Raw genomic sequence first — 11,081 nt, forward strand, 5'->3', positions numbered from 1 at the left:
GTTCTGGCCTTGTTTCGGAATCATGACAACTACGGCGTGTTTCCATCTTCGAGAGAAGTATCTGAGAGTGATTGAGCTGTTGATAATGTCCAGCAGGTATCTGATGGAGTTCTCCGGGAGCTGCTTCTACAACCTGAATCAGTTGAAATGTACAAAAGCGTAGAAAAGCTATACTACTTATTCTTTGACATTTCTGACTTCATACTCTGATTTATGGATTTCTGACTTCCAACTTCAAACACGAAATAATGTAAATAGTGAATGAGATCAGGTTAGCTCAAAATGTTAGGTTGGGTTATTGTGAGAAATCCTCTAAGTTCCTAAAGCGGAAATTTCAAATTGCAATATAGAAAATGAGGTTAAGAATGAACTATTGATGATAGATTTTTTAATTTTTCCATACTGGCACCCTTATGCAGTCGTAGATAATCAGATACAAAAAAACGATGTGAAAACTTGATGAAGTAACCAATAGATGTTGAGATCTCTTATCATTCATAAGTAGGTTGATTTTTTTGAAATGTGCACAAACGAATGACCAGTCATAGGCAGAAGGTGGGTAACTTTGTATTTCAAATCCCGGGACAATGTAGCGCATCAAAGAATATGGAGGATAAAGAACCCTGAAAAGTTTTTTTTGCAGCAGAGGTCACTGTAATCCCCAGTTGCTCAGGAAGTTGAGTTCCTGAATATGACTGGTAATTTTACATGAAAAACACACCCCTACCTCTTACATCTCTATCTGCTTGAAACAGACTGCAGCTAAATCAATTTTCACAAGAAGTTAAGCTGCTGATTTGGATGTCTAAATTATTTAAAAATAACATTATAATAGTAAAAAATGATTATGTTAATGATAAAAGCGAATATATACTTGTTGCTCTTTTTCATTCAATTTTGTTTTATGTTACTAGTTCCTACTAGTGGAATTATTTGTAAAGCGGATACATTATTGTAACATGAAAAGCCACAGAAACACGGAATACAGAACAGAGAACGCAGTACCTTCATAGCACACACAACAAAGAACAGAACAGAACAGAGAACACAGACTCACTGACTAGCTGACTAATTTACTGACTGACCTACTGACATACTGTCATATTGACTTACTGAGCAACCGACTCATTGACTGATTGACTAAATGACTGACACTGTGACTAACTGACTCACGAAGTTAGTGACCGATTCACTAAATTATTGACTTACCAATTGAATTAATGACTCACTAAATATACGGGGTGTTCCATTTGAAAAATAAAGTTGCCAGGACTTTCTGATGGAAGTGGCAACGCCGCAATGCTGAAAATATTTTAGATCAGTAGAACAGGTAAGGAAATGTGAGAGGTGAAATTTTCAGAAAAATCTAGCTTTGCGTTTTCCAGAAACGTCTAACCTATCATCGACCGTGAGTCACGCTGTATACAAAATTAGTCAAATATACACACATCGGAAAAGTCTAGAGATATTTTTAAAAATGGCAATAATTTTTTTTTAGATCGCTTTAGGGAAAAAAAAATTGACGGGTGATTATTAAACGAATGTAACTTTCAACAAAATTTATTAAATGGTCAAAAATACTGAGTGCGCATATAAGCAAAACTAAAAAAAATATGGCTCTTCTTTGGCACCCCGAAAAAAAATCATAATACAAAAAAAACTGGAATCAGTACAAAGTATGGCCTCCACGCTGGTTAATTACGGCCCTACATCTATCGTGCATCGACAAAATGAGATTGTCAATGTCTTGTTGAGGTACATTTGCCATTCAGCGATTAAAAGCTCTCTCAATTGAAATGTTGTGTGAATGTTCCCCATAAGCGGAGTAATTCTTCGTTGAAGCATGTCACACACATGCTCGATGGGATTCAGGTCCGGTGATTGTGCTGGCCATGGCAATACATCAACTCCTTCGTTGGTGAGCCAGTTAGTCACTAGATGCGCGACATGTGGACGAGCATTATCGTGCATTAGGTGGAAGTTTTCACCAATAGCACCAGCAAACGGACGGACGATAGGTAGAAGAATGGTTTCGAGGTACTGTCGAGCTGTGAGGGAGCAATTTGGAAAAACGAGAACGGTTCTGCCGCCGATCATGATTCCGCCCCAAAGCATTACTCTACCACCTCTGTATGTGTGGACTTCCTGGACGTGTCTTAAACGTTCATTATTTCCAGGTCGTCTCCACAGTCTTATTTGACGAGAATCTGGATGAAATCCAAATCTGGATTCGTCTGTAAACAAAACTGTGGCCCAATCATTTGCATCCCAGTTTTGATGTTCTTGACACCACTCTAATCTTCTACCGCGATTGCCTCTCGACAAAGGTGGACATCTAAGTGGCCTTCTGTTGTGGAGATCTGCTTCATGCAGTCGATTTCTGACAGTATCACGACCAATGGTTACCTAGTGCGTCTGCTGCAACACGTTAACCAACTCAGGTGCTGTGGTTGTCGGTTGTCTTCTTGCGGTTAAGACCAAAAATCGGTCTTGAACTGCAGTTGTAGCGCGTCCTCGCCCTGGATGTTGTTCGGCTGGACTGCCAGTTTCACGGAAACGCCGCCACAATCGACTGATAACACTTTGGGAGACCCCCAAACGAAAAGCTACATCATTTTGTCGCATGCCACCTTGAAGAAGCCCTACAGCTCTATTCATCTCAGCCAATGGTAAGTGATGGCGTTCCATGTTAAAGCACAATATTTCCAGTTTAATTGCTGAGCAAGAACTGCATAGAATGTACAAACTCGACACTTTCAGATTATTCATTTTAGCCGAAAACCTACAGTTTGTAAAAAACTTGATAAAAGATTAGTTACCGTTTTTGCGGGCTTTGTTCAACCCATAGAAATCTACAGGGTGGTCGAGTGTACCAATTTAATCGAAATTAAACGACCTCATGCATTTATTTTTATGATATTTAGTATGTTATAAAAATATCCCTAGACTTTTCCGATGTGTTACAGATCTAGCGACCTTCAACTCGCCTGTGATTTGTAAAAGGTAATAGATGGTCTTTATAGTGTCAAGCTCAGTACATCAATTATCACGCAAGACTGGTTGTCACTGCCGAGTGACGTCGAGGCGCGCATCGGTGACCACAAACTGAACTGAAAGTTCTGTTTGCCAGGAAAGCAGATAAGCCTTCATCTGTATCTGTAAAGTAGGGAGGGCGAGTGTGAGCCCACAGCACTGAGGCCACATGTGACCCATTGTACATCCTCCCGAGGAGTTGTCCTTCTAGGTCATCGTCCATCCTGTCCTTTCCAGAAAGATGGATAGGTCACTGGGAGACATCTCCTTTATATCGGCAGGTGTAGGCCAAGACTCGCCGAACACACACTCTCTTATTGAAGATGATTCTGGGCACTCGCGTAGGACATGCCTGACAGTCTCATCTTCCTGTTCCCACATCCTGCATAGAGGTGTGTCCACTAGCCTCACAATATGGAGGTGTTTCTTCAGTTGACAGTGGTCAGTCAGAAATCCTACTGTTAAGCGTAGATTTTTTCCTGGTCATCGCCAGATATTTCTTCGGTGCAAGCTTCCCAGGGTCGTCCAGGGTGATCCTGGCAAAATTGCATTCTTCAAATTCATTCCATCTCTTTAGGGATCGAGCATGGGTGTAACATTTAGCTAGTTCCGGAAATGTCGAAGTCATCAGGCCGTAGGTGCCACTCTCGGGGCCAGGGGTTGCGCGTTTGTCCGTTGACTAAGCCTCCGTACCGTTCTTTCCACCTGTCTCTCTATTTCGTCTACCTCGTCTGTGAACGGGACGTTATTCTCTCTGCACTGCCTTCCGAAGTTGTCCGCGAATGCTTCCGCCTTCTCCTGATCAGTGTAGACAATTCCTTGCTCGCCGTGTATCGGTGGGCAGGGTCGTCGAGGTCCATTTCTGAGTTTTTTCTGCATTTGCCATGCAGATAGATCTTCTGTGGTCAGTTCTTCCAGACGGGTAGTCCATTGTCTTTCTCGGATCGCTTTCAGCTCTTCTTTCAGTATCCTATTTGCTCTATGCATGCACCTTTTGTCCATAGGTGCACGTGTCCTTTGGTACTGTCTTTTCAGGGGTCTTCTTATTCTGATTAGTTCCATCGTTTCTGGTGGAAGATGCTCTTGGAAGTTATAGCGCGTGGCTGGGACTTCCCGCGCGCTTGTTTCCGTTGTTTGTGTGATCGCCTGCTGAAGCTGGTCCGTGGCGTTCTCCATTATGCGATTACCTTTACTTTCGTCGTGCCCTTTAACCCATCTCAGGATAATGGTATTATCTACCGAGGCTTTGGCTAAATCTTGGTGGCACTCTAGTTCCAGCCCTGAGGTAACACGTTGTCTGTTCAAGGCTAATAGGGCTTGTCTGCTGTCAGTTCTGATTGTGAGGTTTCTGCCAGAAACTCTTTCCTGGTTATTCCTTTTGAAGCGATTGAGATACCAGCGAGTTCTGTTTATAAGCCTTCATATTTCAGTCAATACTATTCAGGGAAGTGAATACTTCATCACACTGCTCAACGCTATTCAGGAATGGAGATTAAAGTTCCATTAAAAAGTTGATAGATGAAATTGGAAGACTGTCCTTATAAATCACCAAGGATATCATGTTTTTCCTTTCTAGGTCGACACAGCAACAACCGAATCAGTAGTAACCGTCGACTGGGAGAACGGCTTCGTCGAGACCTCCGCCAAGGACAACGTGAACATCAGCAAGGTTTTCAAAGAGCTGCTGGTGCAGGCGAAAGTCAAGTACAACCTGAGTCCGGCCCTCCGTCGGCGTCGTCGCCAGTCGCTGCCGGCGCACTCGGGGCCCCCGCAGACGCCCACTCACGCCGCCATGATTCCTTCCGCCGTCCAGCTGCAGCATCTCCAGCAAATCAGAGATCGCCATGGCAAAAGAAACTCTTGTATTATCTCCTAAGTATACTTTTCTAAATGCTATTTTATATTCTTAGGTGCTGACGAACGGTGTGGGCGGTCCAAATGATTTATTTTACCTCTTCAGTGTTTCAACGTTTTCTTTTTCTTTCGACTGAATGCAGGTGGTGAATGTTGACGTTCTGTTTCTCAGTCTGGGCTATGGGAAGAGTGAGTGGTAGATACTTTCTTTCTGGGTATTAAGGAAAGGCGTTACTTGAGCTCGTTGTCACTTTTGATTTGAAGCTTTATAACTTTTGTTTGCTATAATTTTTTTGGCTCTACTCAAACTGAAAATTTTATCTTCTTGTTTGTTTTTTTATGCAGTTAGAACGGCTTAGTGCAGGTACTACAGGTAAATTTTTCTGTATTTGGGTTACAACAAGTGGCTCTTTAATTGAAATCAATATGGGAATGATCAAAAAGTACTTATCTATTAATTTATATATATATATATATATATATATATATATATATATATATATATATATATAAAATATTTATATATAATTTATATATATGCCTGGCTGAGGAACATCGCGTTGACATTCCGTACAAGCATTTTTTTTCCAAAAACTCAACGCAATAAACCAAGTTGTTCTAACCATTTGTGGCTTGGAAATTAAATATTGAATTGGAAACCTTGAACTTATGTTTCTTATCATTTGGTCACATTTATTCTTTGGTTTGTAGCTGATTTATATTTTGTGAAATGTGATCTTTGAACACCAAGGACCAAACATCAACTGTTCTGCCCTACAACTTGATTCTTCCATGTATTCATAACTAGCGTAAGTGTAGTGGAACGCTATCAATATACATATAGACGTATGTATGACTGCGATCAATTTCAATAATCGTACTTTATATATAGGGTGGTAATAATATTCACGTCGATCCATTTTTGTATTGTAGAAAAGCTGTTATATCGATGCATTGTCTTTTTCGATGTTTTTGTAGTCGCTAGTTTTGTTCATTGCAGTGTACATATTTTTTCAGAGATTGCTTCTGCTGCCTCTGACATACGAGAGGAAACAAAACTATCCAAAAGTAACTGTCTTGAAGTTTCAAAATAATTACTTCTGTCATTGTTCTGCATAATGTAGGTGTAACTTTTTATATGTAAGAAATGATTGCTAAAATGTAATTTCTGACTGGTATCGAAAAAAATAATTGTTTCATTCTTCAACATAGTTGAAAATGATGGTTTTCAACTCAATTGAAGGTGATTCCAAACAAATATACTAAATATAGTAGGAACATGAATGTTGTTTCAAAAGTGGTTTACAATGTTTCATGGTGAATTTCATTAGTTTGGACTTCCATTTACTAATATGATTCTATTATGATTTGAAAGCTATGAAAGAACAAATAAAATTAGAATGAATAGTTGAAATATCAATTATATCAAGGAATAAAACGTGAAATGAAACACTATTTATAGATCACTCAAGCGCTTTCACCTATCCCCTCGCCCCTCTCTCCGCTTCAACGGTTTAGCGGAAGTCAACCGTTTGGCGGGAGTTGACCGTTTTCCACTTGATTACAGGTTTCCATATGTTGCGTGTCTCTAAACGAGCTTAGCTGAATGCGTCGTGAACAACACTTATGCAGCTCCTTTGAACTTCCTCTTCAACTAGTGTTCCCCATTGTGGATAATCTCAGCCACCAGGCTACCAAACGAAGTAAAACTATAGCAAATTGTCAAAAGCAAAGCATGTTTGGACTTATCAACATAGCATCAAGTGGTTCCAAGCTGAGATCATCCACAGTGGGGAACACTGGTTTAGGAGGAAGTTCAAAGAAGCTTCATAACTGTTCTCCGTATAGCTGTATATAGTTCAGTCTTCACCCGAAGATGATTGTGGATACTAACAATCGAAACGTCGAGAAGTAACATGGTTTGAAATCTTTTTCAGTTCTTCGTTTATTTTTATTTATTTTTTCTCTGTGATTATTTTCATTTCCTATCTTGATTACTTTATTCGTTTCATTGTATTTTTATTCCACGTTTTATTAATTAATATAATCAATGTCTGCCGAATATAAATTCAATGTTCATTGTGGTATTTACATTCTAAAATTTATTGTCTGAGAATATGTCGTGCTGAGTATTTTAATGTGTATTTTCATGCAGACTCGACAAATTTTACAAAAAATAAATAAACATGTCTTTCACATGAAAGAGTTTGTAGTTTTTTCACTTTCTTACAATTCTCTGTTGAAAATAATCCGAGGAGCATGTTTGTACTTCATAAATTCCACTTTTTTTATTTTCATAGAAAAAACTCAAGGTGAAACAAGTCTGGTGACCGTGGAGGCCATTTTTGTAAAAGTGCTATCTTCTACTAGCATAAATAATTCTCTGAATTTTCGTTTCTACCAGAGATTTGGCAGTTGAATCTATTTTTTTAGCCCAAACTTCTGGATGTGGTGAGAGAAAGAACAGGAAACATGTATAACTCCTGCATTTAGTAAGACCTAAATATTAAGTTGCTGGTAATGAAATGAAGTAAAGAAGAATATATCAGCATATATCAATCTACATATCAAATAAACATTTCTTAGTCCGATACCAGTTTGAAATATTTCAAACCTCTCACACTTACAGAACTGTAATTCAAAGATTTGTATGTGTTTTCGTTTTCAAAAAAATCTTGCATGTTTTCGTGGATCTTTTATAACAGTTGGTATGTATAACTACTCATTTGTGAAATAATTATATTTTCATACAAAATGTATGTCAACGCAGATATTTTGTGAGATTGTTGAGATAGATGATTGAGCGAAATTATGTTAAAATGTTATGTATCGATGCTCAGAAGAAGAAACTTACATATCTGCAGAGGCTGACAGAGCTCATACTGATTTCTCTGGACAATCGATAATGCTAAATACTTCTTGGTACGAGATTCTTTCTCCTTTTTTGATAGTAGACCTTTCAAACCCCCTTTGATCGCATTGAATATGAACAGTGCCAAATTAGCACGTTACTTATTGTGCCAAAAAGTTTTTTTTGTTAATAACTTCAAAAGTTTTTTCATACAGGAAGAACCGTAAATTAATTTCGATCAAAAATTGAAGCAAATCACACAAACCAATATTTCCTTCAAATTCTATGTGCGACTGACAGAATCAGGGATCAATTATATTTGGAGTCTCTCAAACAATGCTTTAACTTTTGGTGATGATCTGATTTTCCAACATGCTCTTGGAAAAAATCCAAGTCGCTATTGCTAGCCTTATATTTGATTTTTGAAACATACACGTTGCTAAGCTGCCAAGAAAACGGGTTATTATAGATTATCGTTTGTAAAGCTGTATATGCTTTATGATTTTTGGATGAACTTTGACGAGTTTTAGAGTTTTTCATATTGAACTATTTTCAAACTCAAGGGTATTATACCTCCTGAAATGTGTATTGATACTGATTACTTATTTTTCTTCACCCTATATGATAACTTGCGAATGAAATTTACATTTCACTTGTCTCAAAATGAACATATTAAATTATATACATACTTAATTTTAATGAAATCAAAAATCATGTAATGTAAACTCAATATTGAATAAAATATATATATCATTGTTGTAATATTTTATTCACAATCACATATTCTTATGCCATCCTATGAGTTTTTCATCTACCACGTGAACTAAAACTTTGTTCACAAGAAAAACCCTTTGGAAACCTTTTTTTTTTTTGATTCGTCATTAGCATCTCGACGAACGAGAAAAAACTGAATTTCAATAAATAACATGCTTATTCATTTGTATTGTAAACTGTAGATTCCAAACGGTCTCGCGGCAATTCCAGCAGAACAAAATCTGGTGAGCGTGCTATTCACTCTATTGAACATTGAGTTATTTCAGTTGCTAGGTTAGATAACCTAGAAAACCCAAATAAAGCTGTCCTCTCCTTCAAGATTATCTATTCATACATTTCTTACGTATGAAGAATAGTCACCGCTTTGCTTATGTGATATATTTAATCACAATTCTCAATTTGTTCGATTTGTACCTAGAAACTTTTCTTGAAATCAAAGAATGTCGATTTTCACAGCCGGAAATAACTGAGCCAAAGCTATTTTTCAGTTTTTTGGCAGTGGTCAGTAGTTTTTTGCCTAGTGCTTCGTCTACAACTGCGATAGACATTATCAAAGGCATTGACGTAGCAGTCGAAGTGCTCAAGTTGTTCTTAACTGAGGACAGGTAGCCAGATTTCAATGATGTTCATGGCCTCTCCCTTTCTATTGAAATTATCCCTGTGTTTCTGAATTTCTATTGCCTCTATATATCATTGGATAGAAATTTGCCCGTATATCCGAAATTTGCCCTATTTCTCATATAAGAAAAAAAACCTTTTCACATATAGTCAGTGGACATACAATTAAAATGTCGTGAAGTAAATTGGTTTGAAATCTTTTAATTTTTAATATGCCAAATTATAGATGATATCACCAGTTCAATATTTCTATACCCAGTCACAAGAAATGAGTTGATCGATATCATTTCCGGATCAAAACATAAAATTTCTCCTGGTCCCGATAAGATATCTGCGTTCCTTATCAAAAAGTTTCACAAGTACTTTTTGGAACCCATTAGTAGGAAAAATACTTAAATCTTTTGAAGACTCAATCATACTACCGATTTTTCAGTCTGGTGATAAAAAATTAGTAACAAACGTTCGACCCATAACTATGAATAATAACTTCTCTAAAATATTCGAAAAATATCTCAAAAATAGATTTATACTATTTTGCAATAAAAACAACATTTTTCTGAATCACAATATGGTTTTCTAGAAATCAGATCAACAGAAAACGCAGTTTTTGAGATTGTTAACCAAATCAACAACTGTTTTCAATGCATAACTGTCTTTTTGGATTTGGCCAAGGCATTTGATACTGTGGATCATAATATACTCCTCAACGTTTAGCTAACATTGGTGTGAGGGGTGATACTTTGAAAATATTTGAAAACAATTTGACAAATAGAACACAAATTGTCAAGGTAAACGACTCTCTCAGCGACCCACTTAAAATTACCCGAGGCGCACTCCAAGGAACTGTATTAGGACCCATCTTATTTCTAATATATATGAACAACATCTTCGAAATTTCTGATTTCAATGATGAAATAAGTTCATTTGCTTGAATTTCACTAGTTTGGACTTACATTGTCTACTATATAAAATGATTTGAAATTCCTGAAACAACTAAAAAAGAAGAATTGAAAATGAATAGCTGAAAATAACAATTATATTAAGCAAAATAAACCTGAAATGAAATAATAGTGAAATGAAATACAAGAAAAATAGAACAATTGAACAAAAATAAATGAAAATAAAGAAATGAAAAGAGAAAATAAAAAAGTTGAGAGATTCCAAGTCACGTTAGTTCACGACATTTCGATTGTTAGTATCTACAATTGTCTTCGGGTGATAACTGGACTGATTCCTCCGAGAGATGACTATTTATAGGTCGTTCGAGTACTTTCACTTATCCCCGCTTTCCATTTTCCGCTTCACTGGTTCCGTGGGAGATGACCGTTTTGGCGGGAGTTGGCCATTTTTCGCTTTATTATATGTTTCCATATGTTGCGTATTTCTACGCTGGCTTGGCTGAATACGTTGTTGGACAACATGTATGCGGCTTTCTTGAATTTTCTCCTGAACCAATGTTCTCCTCTGTGCAAGATCTCAGCTTGGGACCACTCGATGTTGTGTTGATGGGTCCAAACATGGTCTGCTATTCCTGATTTGCTGGTTTCGCCTAGCTGTGTGTGTTTCTTGTGCTCGGCAATGCGAACATTCAATGGCCTCTTAGTTTCACCAATATAGGATTTTCCGCACACAGATTTTCCTTTCACTTATCCCCGCTTTCCATTTTCCGCTTCACTGGTTCCGTGGGAGATGACCGTTTGGCGAGAGTTGGCCATTTTTCGCTTGATGATGGGTTTCCATATGTTGCGTATTTCTACGCTGGCTTGGCTGAATACGTTGTTGGAAAACATATATGCGGCTTCCTTGAATTTTCTCCTGAACCAATGTTCTTCTCTGTGCAAGATCTCAGCTTGGGACCACTCGATGTTGTGTTGATGGGTCCAAACATGGCCTGCTATTCCTGAGTTGCTGGTTTCCCCTCGGTGTGTGTGTTTCTTGTGCTCGGTAATGT

The 11,081-nt window shown here is 37.7% G+C and overlaps 1 protein-coding gene across 3 annotated transcripts in view; it reads left to right on the plus strand.

The window, feature by feature from the left end:
- The window catches only part of LOC111514514 (ras-related protein Rap-2b), a 135,605-nt gene extending 127,116 nt beyond the window's left edge, over window positions 1-8,489 (plus strand). For all 3 annotated transcript variants that reach the window (XM_023170753.2, XM_023170754.2, XM_074182095.1), the window contains exon 5: window positions 4,610-8,489. In XM_023170753.2, coding sequence (XP_023026521.1) covers window positions 4,610-4,909 — 300 coding nt within the window. In that variant the 3' untranslated portion in view covers window positions 4,910-8,489. The remainder of the gene's footprint in view (window positions 1-4,609) is intronic.
- Window positions 8,490-11,081: the final 2,592 nt, after the last annotated feature.

This window comes from Leptinotarsa decemlineata, unplaced genomic scaffold (assembly GCF_025532065.1).
Source record: "Leptinotarsa decemlineata unplaced genomic scaffold, Ldec_3_MD MMD2_tig00026328_RagTag_RagTag, whole genome shotgun sequence".
NCBI classification, from domain to species: Eukaryota; Metazoa; Arthropoda; class Insecta; order Coleoptera; family Chrysomelidae; genus Leptinotarsa; species Leptinotarsa decemlineata.